At 35.5% G+C, this 15,302-nt stretch overlaps 1 protein-coding gene across 12 annotated transcripts in view; it reads right to left on the minus strand.

The window, feature by feature from the left end:
- fgf13a (fibroblast growth factor 13a) overlaps nucleotides 1–15,302 on the minus strand; it is a 224,527-nt gene that overhangs the window by 67,528 nt on the left and 141,697 nt on the right. Inside the window, exon 1 of one of the 12 annotated variants that reach the window (XM_087280428.1) lies at nucleotides 3,075–3,221. The exons of 9 other annotated variants lie outside the window; for them this stretch is intronic. In XM_087280428.1, the coding sequence (XP_087136554.1) occupies nucleotides 3,075–3,147 (73 nt within the window). In that variant the 5' untranslated portion in view covers nucleotides 3,148–3,221. 12 annotated transcript variants of the gene reach the window in all.

The following is a 15,302-nucleotide window of genomic DNA, read 5'->3' on the forward strand; positions in this document are numbered from 1 at the left end:
AATATATTGTGTTCAAATGGGGGGGAAAGCTTTAGTTTGAAAAGAACACATTTTAGAGCAGTATTCACTACAGTGAAACTGATATTTTATCCGCGGTTATCATACTGTCAGAATTTTATACCCGCCCATGTTGTCACATGACAAATTGATCAAGTTCACATTATAAAACAATAAAGTTTACCCCCCCCCCCAATATATATATATATATATATATATATATATATATATATATATATATATATATATATATATATATATATATATATATATATAAAATAAAAATCAATAAGAATTGTGTTGTTTCAACTCATTTAAGTAATAGCTTGAACAAGCAGCAAAAGTCATTTTTGAGTGCAAGCTGACAGACTTCATAAGACTTCAGCAGTGAAATATTTTATACTGTTTTAAAAGTATAAACAGAAACACATTTCAGTGATGACATACAATTAACCCTTAAACACAAAAGTAACATCAGACCTGGTCGTCTTCTCCTGCGTTTTTTGGAGCCGAAAAGCTTGACTCTAGAGAAAACACTGAGTCGACTGGGTTTCTCGCATGTTCCTTTGGTTTTGTTCGGACTGCTCACGCAGCGGCAGGCGTTTGATTTCTCTCGCTCCCTCGCCTGCCTCTTCTGCCGAATAAGGGAGCTGGCGATCGCCGCAGCCATGGCCAGTTTGACGGTGCGACACCCAAAACTTTCAGAGGGCACAATCCGCTTGCCCACCTCCTCCACAACACGAGTTCGTTAGGGAAATCTAACTTGAAAGCTCACATCCAAGTCCTCATACACCAGTCACCGCCATCGTTCGTTAATGAAAATGACAGCTCGGAAGAAAAGAGTTGTAAACTAACATAAGCTTTAACGCAATTACGTAGGTGAATGTACGCGCATCTCTTCAACGTTCATTTTTTTCTTCAGAGATAAACTCCAGGAACGCCTAAACATTCAGTCGGCTGCAGCTACACCGCACCAGTCTCCAGATAATAACACTATCTGGCCATTTCAGCTGATAACGGAGATGATGTTCCTCCAGAGCCCGAACGCGCGCTTCGCAGCATCACACGAACAGTCGGTCACAGCACAAAGAGCAGAGCAGAGCCATGTGAGAGAAACACCTGTTAGCGATTCTGTGCGTGTGGGTGTGTGTGTGAGAGCGAGTTTGTTTTCAGTCAGTCTTCTGAATCATTTTGTAATGTAGATCCTGTCAGTGACTGCAAGAGCGACAAGTTACTTAATTTGACAGCTCAACCATTGATTTCGGAAAAGGAAATCCACTCAACGTGAAAAAAAACACAGTTGTTTAGATTATTTGTGGTCTCTGACTGCAAGTGCCGAAATCCGACTCATTCCTGCGAATCGGTTCCTTCGAACGGTTCAGAACAACTGAAACGATTTATAGTGATTCTTTATTTCGTTATGTAAAACAAGCCTACTTTATGTCATTTCATTATTGCATTTAATGAATGTGGTGTTTAACGTGATTGCATACTAAAACATAATAAAATATAATTATAAAACGTAGGCAAATTATTTGCCCACATTTAAGCAAAAGTGTAACCTAAACATATTTTCAGCGTTTTTATTGGTGGCCAATCACTTTTCTATCGTGCTATTGGAATAAAACAAGTCAAATCCTGACTCTAAATGCTTTTAAAGATATCACCCCAAAACGAATTAGCTAGCTGTCTGGTTACAATGTCTGGTCGATCAATGTGATCAATTGATCAAGTTACTTTATTAATTCATAAGACCTCAATGGACTGTTAGACGCAGTGGGTAGGCTATCTTTTTTCTCTTTCCACATACACACACACACACACGCACACGCACGCACGCACGCACGCACGCACGCACGCACGCACGCACGCACGCACGCACACACACACACACACACACACACACACACACACATTTTTGACTCTTGAAGTGCCAGGAGCCATTGACTAGCTTTTAATGAAACACCAGGACCACCATTTCAGCTAAAATTCTTCTTTGATGCGCCACAGAATTAAAGAACTTCATCTTCATGGCCTAAGGGGGAGAAAATTAACTGCACTTTTACATTTTGAGGTGAACTATCCCTTTAATATCAGCTCAGCCTACTCATCAGTTCATGGCTCCTTAATAAATCTGTAATAGACTTAATAATCGCAAAGTAGCCTATATTAAAACATATAATATATATAATTTTGCATAATATTATACTTAATTATTATAATAATAATAAAAAATATAATAATTAATCAATTAAGTATGCCCCAGCACGCATTTTTGTTTTTATAAAATGTCTAATAGATGTCTAATAGATGTATAATAGATGTCTAGTCATTTGGGCTAAAACAAGGCTAAATTTGGGCTGTCAGTGAAAATCTAATACACGTCGAAGAATAGGTCAAAACTAGCCTTGTCATAATCAGAAATGAATGACTACACATATAAAGTCTGTCTGATATGTCAATTGTACTATTCTTAGATGTCTATTAGATTTTCACTGACACCCCATGTTTTAGTCAAGCTGTCGACGTTTAGATGTCTATATCTATTAAACACAAAATATTTTGATGGGTGCTAGGTATTAGTTTTGCATGATGTACTTTATATTAATATAACTAATTATTCCGGCTGCTCGTCTGACATCAGACGGTTCTCGTCTCAGCGGGTCAGTTGTTGACTTCAGAATCGTGGTGACTCATTCGACATCATTTGAACTGATTCATATCTGACTCGGATGATTCGGACAACGATAGTGAATGAACGTTTCCCACCAAAACAATGACAATGGTGTGAATCAGGGCGGTGGGCGGAGACTGCTATTAGACAACAAAACAACATTTTAACATGGTATAAAAGTATGTAAAATGGGTTTTGAATATTAGAGCATCATTCTAGAAATATGAAAGAGCGCGAGTGACCAAGAGAGCCGAATCTATTGTGCAGCCTCTCCCATCAGACCCGCGGAGACGCAGATACAAAAATGACAGCTGTAAGTGAATTGGAGCTTTCGAAGATTTATAAAACACTGAAGCAGGAGCACAGGCGAGCATAACGTGCCTGACAGATGCATGTTTCTTACCCAAAACATAAAAATCTCGTGGAAACAACGTTTCGAGTCTCAATGTCCTGATTGGAGGAGTGCTGGTTGCCATGGCAGTGAGTTTCTAGCATGTGTGGCAAAAGCACAACTGTCTTCTGGCCCACTCCTAATAACATGCAATAATATGCATATTCATATTTGCACTGCATAATTTGTACATAACAGCTTTCTACGCGGCATCGTTACGTGACGCATGGAGGATTATTTATAATCTATAATGGATAATAAGTATGTTATTATTATTTATGTTTTATTTGATCTGATTACTGAACGATAATATATATCGATATTGTATTGAGGAAAACATCTCATTAATTTTTTTAAGTCTCTTGCCAAATCTAACCAAAAAATGGCGTTAAATGATTGAATGAAGGATGACACTAAAAACAAAACATCATCAACTATATTTGAGATTTCAGCCCTTCGGACTCGACATACAGATTATTATTTGTTCAACAACAGCGCCATCTACTGTACTGCTGTGACACTGTGGGACGCATTAACAGCGCAATAAGACGTTAGGACAAAAGACAAACATCAGATCAGCTTAATGTTATGGATGATATTATATGGATAAATGATATATATTTATTCAACAATGTTAAGTTATTAAACTACAATTAAACAATTAAAAATAATAAAAGCCCAAACTATCTGAATTCCTCATCATTAATGTGTTTATTAGAACAGTTGAATGACCATAGGTCCTCAAATGTAATTCAGTCAACATTAAAAAAACATTTAAAAAATTTAATTATGGTCAAATATTAATGTACATATTCCTAAAATAAAAATATATAATTAATTGAATATTTACACACACACACACACACACACACACACACACACACACACACACACACACACACACACACAAACTACAAAACTCTACATAAAACAAAGTGACTCAAATATATCAAAATAAGGTTTAAAAACCAAGAATGAATTAGTCAAACAACAATTTATGTCATTACTTAACATCAGGACAGAGCCCAGGCTTATCTGCAGTTCAGCACCACGGACAGCACCACTGCATTACACAAGCTCACACCCCAGACAAAAGTTCAGCAAAACAAACAATAAAATCCACACCGTTCGTTCAAAAGGCAATTCTTAATGCGTATTATACACTCCTTAAAACCTAAAAGCAGCAAAAATGAAAACAATCCTTACCCGATGTTGATTTTCTAAGAGGAAATGTCATCTTTTAGAGTTAAACAGTGGAAAGTGGGAAGACGGTGCCGATTCTCTGAAAGCAGTAGGATGTTTTCAAAGTTTTAACCATACTAAAAGAAATCCTAATGGAACTGTGGAGAGGCCGTCAAGGCGGGGCCAGCTGCATTCAGAAATCATTAATGGACATTAGTGACTAGCCATTACGACTTCTAAAGCGGTCATTAAAGATTCATCGGGAAGCGCTGTTGATCCGGCAAACACAGGGCGTGTGTTCACTAAACTGCAGTGCTCTGGGTCAAAATTGCAGGGAGAAAAATCGAACATGGTACTTCCTACTAGAGCAGAGCTTTCGTTCCTCTCACATTACAAAGAAACGGCTGTAAAGTGATCCTTTAATGCGTGGCGTAAACCAGTTATACCAGACCTTCCATTCTCCACTCAGAAGCATCTGCAGATATACGACAAACATTAGCTGGGCTTTTCACTTCTGTTGTTCTGAACACGCCAGACAGATTTAACTTTGAACCAAATCTTCATATGAAAGAGATTCAGCACAAGTCTGTTAATAAAACGACTGTAAAACCTGCTGGGAGTCTAAGAAAACTTTCACGACAACTCTTTGAAATACTAAAATAGAAAGATGCATTTTAATATCTCATCCTTTCTAATAATAGCTTTGTGAAATTCCTATTTGTGTGTGTGTGTGTGTGTGTAGGCTACTCGGATCAAACTAAATCAGCTGCTGATGGTTGAGAAACAGATCAATATAAATATGACAGATAATGAATATGTTCATGAGTGCAGTGGAAAAGATTACATCTCAGATGATTTTTCAATACATCACCCTTTACCAGGTCAATAATCAATGCATTGTAACCCTCAATCACAGCTTAATTTAAAGTTTCACAGAAAAAAGCTACACATTTGCACTTATATTCCCATAAAGCATGTATATTAGTACTTTTAAAGTACATCTGCACACAAAGTGTACATATAATTACATTACTGGTAAATGTAAGTATCTTTTAAAAGGATACAATGGCAGCTTCTGTATCTTTTATCGTTAAAACCCTTTGTAACCCTCCTGGCTGACTTTTGTGCTAATGATTTCATTCATTCATTTTCTCTTTCGGCTTAGTCCCTTTATTTATCAGGGGTTGCCACAGCGGAATGAACCGCCAACTTATCCAACATATGTTTAACACAGCGGAGGCCCTTCCAGCTGAAACCCAACACTAGGAAACATCCATACACTATTGCATTCACACACATACACTACGGGCAATTTAGCTTATTCAATTCACCTATACCGCATGTCTTTGGACTTGTGGGGGAAACTGGAGCACCTGGAGGAAGTCCACGAGGATAGGGGTCGGGGAGAACATGTAAATTCCTCACAAAAATGCCAGCTGACCCAGCCAGTGCTCAAATGAGCAAACTTCTTGCCTTGAGGCGATCATGCTACCCACTGCGTCACAGTGACGCCCCCTAATGTTATCATTAGAACAAAAAACTGAAAAGTTGCTTAGTGTGGTGTCTGGAATGTAATTCAGTCAAAAAAGTTAGTCAGTATATATTTTTCTTAGAGTTAATTGTTTAAAGCGTCATTTGTACGTTTTTTTTTTGTTTTTTTTTTGCAATATGGATACCATTTTAACAGAGCATATAATCACAAAAGTCCTGCATATCTATAGATGACAATAGAGAAGCACTGACTGGTAAATCAATGCCTCAAATACAGTTCATTAATGGTTTGTCCACTGGATGGCGCAAGCGAATCATTTGCGCGGTTCATAATTTACAACAGAACTGAATCTACTTGTCTGACACGTTATTTAAATGGCAATAAAACAACAGATTATTAATTAAATGAATTCACCTGTCATACCAAAATATGCAAATGTAAAACTTTTTGTAAAACTACAATAATAAAAAAATTAAATCTAAGTGTTTATTTCAACATTTATTATGTAATTAACATGAACATATGCTGCTTTTAAATCATTAAATTGTATTTATTTATTTATAAGCCAATAAGAAGATATCCTGGTATGAGGAGATAGTTTGGTATGCACATCAAATTAAATATACAAAAATAATTTTAAGAAACAATAGTAAATGCAAGTAAAGTGTCTACCTTAATGTGTTTAATAAATTTGGTGAAAATAAAACACCAAAACTTGGGAGAAATCCTCAAAATTAAGCATAAAACACATTTAAGATAAAATTTAACAGCATATTTATTCTTAACTGTAGTTTTTAAAAAATATGAAATCCTAAGCAATGAAACAAGATTTTATTTTATTCATATTTTAAATCATTATTTATTTTATTTTTTTTTTTGGCTAAAAAAAAAGGGTCAACTCTATTGTTATGAAAGGTTTACTGGCAAAACATAAAGATTTAGAATGACAATGAGTGACTATTGCAATGCTTACATATATTTTTTTCAGACAAAATAAAAAAAAAACGGCATTAACACAATTTTAAATCTTGAAAAACCCTTTTCAAGCCATATATTAATAGATAATTTTTTAAAGTGACACTATGACATTGATTCTAATCATTGACTGCTGTAGTTTGGCATTGGTCAATTGATTACAGAGAGATTATCAAGATGTTTGGAAAAGAGACAGAAAAGGCATTGTTATTGAAGTGCAAACAACAAGCACATGCAGTGAAAGTCAAGGCCGATCAGACAGAACAAACAGCTTAATGGTAATGATAACAGATTACATAGACAGGATCTCAAGATGAAACCGAAAAACATTTCTGCACAATTACTGTGACTGCTGTCCTCTAAATGCACAAAGAGCATGAATAACTGCATTATACACTGAGCATTAGCTGCCTTTATCAGATCTACTCTGCTTTTACAACATCCTCAGGTGGTTCAAAATGCAAGATCTTGGTTAATGCCTCCTGGCTAATGGTGTTATAAAATTGCATCTGTGCATTCAGTCTTTGAACTGCAAAAACATCTCATAGAGGGGCAGATCAGGAGATTCATAAACACAGATTGGCAAGCCATTCAGTCTTTTTTTTCTTTTGATTCCAAAGGATATTCTTGAAAACAACAGTTTAGTTTTCTGTAGGTTAAATAGCAAAGATTTTGACTTGTAAAAATGTAAATTCTTTATATCAATAATTGCATTTTTATTAGGTAAAATTTGATTGTTACAATTAAAATTTAATTGTTGATATCTGATAGATATCTGAAATCACTAAATATTGATATCAGAAATACATTTTTAAATGGAAAATAGAATACATCAAATGCAGCAAAAAGAAAAAAGTCAAATGCAGCGTGTTGATATAACATTTACAGATATTAAAGATGTACCTTTTATCTAGAGATAACTGAATCCTTGATATCTGTAAATTTATTTCAGTAATTCACATTTTTTTACAATGTATTTATTATGCAAAAACTATATTTCTAATAGTAAGGAACTAGTAAGAAATCAATTCTTGGTTTCAATGCAATGAAATTTTCATAGTATGCCTGATAATATTTTTTCTTCTGGAGAAAGTCTTATTTGTTTTATTTCGGCTAGAATAAAAGCAGTTTTTAAATGTTTTAATAAATGTTTTAAGGTCAAAATTATTAGCCCTTTTAAGCTACATTTTTTTCGATAGTCCAATAGTACAAACCATCGTTATACAGTAACTTGCCTAATTACCCTAACCTGCGTAGTTAACCTAATTAGTTAAGCCTTTAAATGTCACTTTAAGCCTTTTTAGAAGTGTCTTGGAAAATATCTAGTAAAATATTATTTACTGTCATCATGGCAAAGATAAAATAAATCAGTTATTAGAAATGAGCGATTAAAACTTTTAATTTTAGAAATGTGTTGACAAAAAAATCTTCTCTCCGTTAAACAGAAATTGGAAAAAAGTAAACTATAAATAAATATAGTAAGCTAAATATAGCTTAAAAGGGCTAATGATTTTGACTTTTTTTATTATTATTAAAACTGCTTTTATTCTAGCTAAAATAAAACAAATAAGACAGAAATAAGACAGACATACCGTGAAAATTTCCTTGCTCTGTTAAACATCATTTAGGAAATATTTAAAAAAGAAAAATGGGGGGCTAATAATTCTGATTTCAGCTGTATATTAAAAGTGTTTTCACACTCAGTTCTGTTTCAGATCAGCAAACAAGTTTAAATTTTAGTTAAAGATAACCAGTGTTAAAGGTAACTAATTACAAGTAATGCAAGTAAGTATATTACTTTTCTAAGTAATGAGTAAATAAAACTTATATAAAAAAGTAATAATATCTGAGTTACAATTTTTAAAAATGCAATTAGAGGTAATTTTTACATAATTAGCTTTTAAAAATAAAACTGCAGAATTAAAATGAAGGTTGTCATGTTGAATCATGCATTCAATAAAAAAAATAATAATTCTCTAGCCACACCCAGGCCTGACTACAGCCACACCGGTTCGCTTTTTTTTCCTGATAAAATAAAGTAGACCAAAAGGTCCTCAAAATCTAGACATCATGCCAAGATCCAAAGAAATACTTAAACAAATGAGAAACTAAATAATTTAGATCTACCAATCTGAAAAATATTATAAAGCAATTTATAAAGCAGTGAACTACAGTAAGAGCCATTATCTACAAATGGAAAAATCATGGAACAGTGGAGAACCTGTACCTGTATTTACTTCAAGAGCACAGCAACAACTCATCTAAGAGGTCACAAAAGACCCCACAACAATATGCAAAGAATTGCAGGTATCAGTTGCTTCTGTTAAGTTGAGTGTTCATGACTCCACCATAGAAAAGAGACAGAGTAATAATGGTTTAGAGTTCCAAGATGAAATCCAATGCTGAAAAAAAAAACAATTAAGAAGTCTTAGCTTTACCAGAAAACAACTTGATTAAATTTGTCTGTGTACCAAAATATCCTGAAGGAAAATGTCTGGCCATCTGTTAATGACCTCAAGCTGAAGCAAACTTGGGTTTAGCAGCAGGACAATGAGCACAAAGCACACCAGCAAGTCCACTTCTGAATGGCTGAAGAAAAACAAAATAAAGACTTTGGAGTGGCATAGTCAAAGTCCTAACCTGAATTAATTGATATGCTGTGGCATGACCTGAAAATGTGGTTCATGCTCAAAAACTCTTTAATGGAGCTGAATCACAACAATTCTGCAAAAATGAGCTGGCCAAAATTCCTTCACATTGCTGTAACAGACTCATTGCACATTATCGAGAACACCTGATTGCAATTGTTGCACTGTTGAAGTTTAATTTTCTGAAAATATTACTGTTGATATCAAGAATATGTATCTTGTGAATGATTAAAAGTCAACACTGCTTGCCATAGTAAGAAAGCCATTTTGGATATATTTATTGTTGATTTCATAAATACGTTTTCAGCTGCAAGAAATGCCAAATCCAAAATGTTGAGCATACATTATTGATATAAACATTACATTTCAACTAGTGACAACCAAATTCTTGATATCAGGAATTCACTTTCCTTTTTACTAGTAAAAATATGTATTTTGGATATCAGGGATATGATTTTGGTGAGTGACAACATAATTATTGATATCAAAAATGAACTTCTTTCTACTGAAAAATTTAATAAAAAAAATGCCATTGATACAAGTAGAAATCCAATTTTGGACAACAAGAATTAACATTTAAATGAGTCAGAATTTAACTGTTGATATCGAGAATTCATATTCATGATTTTATACAAAACAGCTTGCCACAAACAGAGATTCAAATGCCTTGGAGAGGAGGAAATGACTACAATAGAGCACCTGTTTTATTGGATTCGATGTGCTACCACACACACAGAGAAGTGGTAATTGTGCGGGTTTCCTGTGTGCTCCTGCTGACACACAGGCACACAGATGGCCGTGCTGATCCTGTCTTTCTCATTTCAAACACACTCAGAACAGCAGCCAGAGAGAATGACATCATCTCTCAGAGGCTGTGAGCGCCCTCAAAGGACACTAGATGGCGCTGTTGTTAATAGACTTTGAGATGTATGGACTGTTCTGGAGAGCCAAGAAAATTTTGACCTTTGTGAAGCCAGCTGAGGTTGAGGTTGCAATATTTAAATCATGCATTTTGGCAGTCAATGATAATGTAGTGCTGCATGTTATCAATAAATAAAAACATTAAAGCTAATCTGTAAGGCCTGATATTATCTAATATGATGGCACATTGTGCAAATTAATTAACAAAAAATATTTTATCAGTGTTTTTTACTTACTTTTATTAACTATTTACTTACTATTTATAACTTTTAATTTCAGCTATTTTATTCAAGCTGTTCATTGCAAATTAGAAATATTTCCTTGGCATCACACTATAATATATACATTGGTTAACCTTTAATCAACATACAGTATATAGAAACCCAATATTTCCCTGAAAACTGGGATGAATTAAGGAATCACAGAGGATCAATCAGATATTAACTCATCACTTGTACCTTTCAACAACAAGTGAAACCTACAGGGATTGATCTGAAAATGAAAGAGCAGTGTGAGGAATGAAGATGAAGTAAGTGTTGTACTGATGTGGCCCAGGGCCCATGAGAGTCACAGCTGCTGAAAACAGGAGGGTCTCTGAGGCAGGAGCTGTATTGGAGACAGCATACAGTAATAGTGGAATGGGGGAAGGGGATTATCCTCGGCACCCCTCCACCATCCCCCATCATCACCCCATCCCCCGTCTGCTCTTCTCCTGATGCACTCAATAGCAAAACCTAATAGCGAAATGGGATTTTTAGATCATGTCCACTAGCAGGTGAACCGTCACATACAGTCTGCTCTGAGCTGCTGGTGCAATGAAGGCTAGACGGTAAGATTTAAAAAAAAAAAAGTATAATGGAAGAGATGAAGGGGAAAGATTGAGGGAAAAAAATAATAGAGTGTGCAACAGAACGACAGGACATGTTTATCTTCATCAAAGATTAATGCAGAGACAATGAGAAAAAAAATATATACATTTATAGATATTAAATTTCATTACAGTTTCTTATGGTTAATGCATGATTAATATTAACAATAAACAAGTAGTAGTAAATTAAAAATATATTGTATCATGTATAAATTATATTGTGCTTCTAAACTCACCGGCCACTTTATTAGGTATATCTGCTTGTTAACACAAATTTCTAATCAGCCAATCACATGGAAGCAACTCAATGCATTTAGGCATGACATGGTCAAGACGAGATGCTGCAGTTCAAACCGAGCATCAGAATGAGGAAGAAAGGTGATTTAAGTGACTTTGAACGTGGCATGGTTGTTGGTGCTAGACCTGCTGGTCTGAGTATTTCAGAAACTGCTGATCTATTGGGATTTTCATGCACAACCATCTCTAGGGTTTACAGATTATGGTCTGAAAAAGAAAAAATATTCAGTGAGCGGCAGTTCTGTGGGGACAAATGCCTTGTTGATGCCAGAGGTCAGAGGAGAATGGCCAGACTGGTTTGAGCTGATAGAAAGGCAGAGTACATCAAATAACCACTCGTTACAACTGGGGTATGCAGAAGAGCATCTCTGAATGTCCAAACCTTGAGGTGGATGAGCTACAACAGCAGAAGACGACACCGGGGGCCACTCCTGTAAGCTAAGAACAGGAAACTGAGGCTACAATTCACACAGGCTCACTAAAATTGGACAATAGAAAATTTGAAAAATTTTTCTCGCCTGATGAGTCTTGATTTTTGCTGCAACATTCGGATGGTAGGGTCAGAATTTATAATATATAAATATTATAACAATACCTGAGTATTGTTGCTGACCATGTCCATCCCTTTATGACCACAATGTACCATCTTCTGATGGCTACTTCCAACAGAATAACGCGCCATGTCATAAAGCGTGAATTATTTTAGACTGGTTTCTTGAACATAACAATGAGTTCACTGTACTCAAATGGCCTCCACAGTCACCAGGCCTCAATTCAATAGAGCACCTTTGAGGTGTGATGGAACGCGAGGTTCACATCATGAATGTGGAGCCGACAAATCTGCAGCAACTGCGTGATGCTATCATGTCAATAATGACCAAAGTCCCTGAGGAATATTTCCAGTACCTTGCTGAATCAATGTCACAAAGGGTTAAGGCAGTTCTGAAGGCAAAAGTAAGTCTAACCCACTACTAGTAAGGTGTACCTAATAAACTGGAAAGTGAGTGATATATACTGTATGGAACTCAACACCAGTCATTAGTGTCAAGTTGTCAAAACTGAAATTTACACTTCACCTGAAGTTTGAATACATTTGAATAAGCTTTCCGTTGATGTATACTTTGTTAGGATAAGACTGTTTATCCAATATTTGAATATCTGGAACCTAGAGGTTTGAAAAAATCGAAATGCTGAGAAAATTGTACTTAGTTGTCCAGATTGAGTTAATAATAAAAAAAAGTATGACATAATGACTGTACAGTAGAAAATTCATAAAATATAGTTATGAAACACAAACTTAATTTAATATTTTAATTATAATTTTTGGCATTAAGAAAAATATATATCATTTTGACCCCAAGGTCGTTTTTTTTTTTTGGTTTTTGCTTTTTGCTTTTGCCAAAAATCCATCTGTGAAATGTAAGACTGTGTCATGATACTCTACTGAGCACACAGGCTGATAAGTCCTATTCATTCTGCTTCCAACCACATCATCAACTTATGCAGAGTTCAGACTGCATGATTTAAGCCCCGATTTTGACTGAGAGATTTTGAGAAATTGGCAACAAAAGCCTGAAATCACAGGCAAATCGCTGCCCCTTCACGTGAGTAACAATCACACAGTGTGAACTATCAAAGACGGGATTTGATAGAATCACAGATGAGTTGCGGACAACCGTGAGATATGTGGCATGCTAAATATCTGGAGCTGTCGGCGATTCAAATCATGGCATGTGAAATGTGTTCTGATTGAAAATAACATCGGCGATCACCTACAGCCAATCAGAGAGCAGCATCCACTAGTATGGGTATCTGCAGGCTAGTGGGAGTTTGAGGGAGAAGTTAAAAGGGCTTCTTTTCAGTCTATTAGGACCCAAGAAATGGAGGAAAAACTAGTAGAAATTTGGCAAGAGCACCTATGTCTGTTTGACGTTTCATCTGAGCAACACTACAACCGGCTCTAAAAAGAAAAAAATAGAAGAAATTGATCATTTCCTTTAAAGGCCAGGTGAGCAAAATAAGTAAATTTTTTTACCCCACTAAAGGCTTCTTTCTCAAAATGTAGGTAATGACAAAAGATATACTATTTGACCTTCACTTCTCGCTTTTGTTTGGTTGTGAGACGTAGTTTGCGGACTGAGAAAAAATTGTTGACCATTCTTTCTATTTTAAAGTCATGCGGTGTGAAACCCCCTGTCGCCGATCTATCCTACAGTGTAAACACAGCAGCGATGAAACTCTTGATAGATAGTCATGCAGTGTGAAAACATCTGTGACACGACTACATTCAAATCGTGCAGTCTGAACTCAGCATTATTAAGCAGGTGATTGGTTGCTGTCACCTCAGCAGCGACTGGCAATGAAAAAGTTAAATGCATCATAAAGTCAAAACAGGCCCAATAATCAGGCAGTCATGTCCTCATTAGACCATTAGCAGCATTAGCAGAGGTGAACAAGAGTCCATCGCAAACCAGCCGGCTGATTATTCCCCAACAAACAACTTCAGCTAATTTCATTCGGGGCCTCTGGGGAATCCCATTTAGCTTGAGGAAAAGCACAGACTCTTCTCCAGCACTCTGGAAAACAGCATCGCTATTGTGGCTCCTGATTCAGAGGAGCGAAAGTGTGCAAGCATCAATAATCAGAGAATCAAGTAAGGCAATTACAGGCGTCCACTTCACAACAGGAGGACACTTTCCCTGAGAGCAATCACAGCAGATAAAGGAGTCACTCTGACATCACTTTACAGGCGAGTCATGCAAAGAAAGGTTGAAAGTTGAACTAAAACATTTAACAAAATAAAAATTCATTTTTAACTGGTGTCCCAAAAGTTTTACATTATGCAATCACATCACGAGTATCCAATGACCAGATTTCCTGTTTTTGGTAGGACAACATTTCAGCTCTTTTTTTTAACATTCTGATATTATTGTAACAAATCCTAAAATCTGAATTGCTGAGTGCTTGAATTAATCCTGTCACACTAAAACGACAATCAATGGCAGCCAATCATATCCTAATATATTTGAAACAACAAATTGTCATCCAATCACATTTCCATATGGATCAAGTTTTAGTTAGTGAAGGCAGTAATGATGGTGAACTCACAGAAGAACTATTAACCATATTCCTTACACAATGATGTTCCGTACAGATTTTAACACCAATCTCTGAATAAATACGGGTAGACAAGCAATATATCTGTGTAATATTTTTCTCACTCTTTCATCCCTGATCATAACAGACACTCTTCTATCAAATGTTTCCGAAAAATTAGCAAGTTTGCTACGCCTATCTAATGCTTTTGAAAATGAACAGTGGACAAGCTTAAGGTGCGAGTGTTGCTTGGAAGGGGAGAAATTTAGAGCAACGACAATATGCATTTGCATTTAATTTATGCATAACACAGTATTACAGTTTTTTAAAATGAATATCCTGTCATCACAAATTGTTAAATAAACGACCTTTTGTTGAATAAATGCTTTCAAATGGAGATATTTAAACGTCAGTTGAGAATGATGATGTCTACGTTGCAACTCTCTGCCAGAGAGAGCCTTAGAGACAGGCTGCAAATGCTATTTGCCCATCATCATTGTTCATTGATGATGTTTATATTCATAAAAGGTCAGTTAAGTTAGCGTTTACTTGCATGAATTGAATGTTTGAATATTTTCAATTTTCACGCTGTAATGAAATAAGGATGATTGAAAACCTAAATAATTGTCAGGTTCTTTTATTGCAAGCTTTCATAAAAAGATATTAAATTTAACCTTAACTTCAAGTTTAACACAATAATAGTATATTCCGACATAAGTAAATTTAATAAGACTTCTAACAATGACCAGAATGAACAGATG

The sequence above is a fragment of the Danio rerio genome, chromosome 14, assembly GCF_052040795.2.
Source record: "Danio rerio strain M-AB ecotype USA chromosome 14, GRCz13ab, whole genome shotgun sequence".
NCBI classification, from domain to species: Eukaryota; Metazoa; Chordata; class Actinopteri; order Cypriniformes; family Danionidae; genus Danio; species Danio rerio.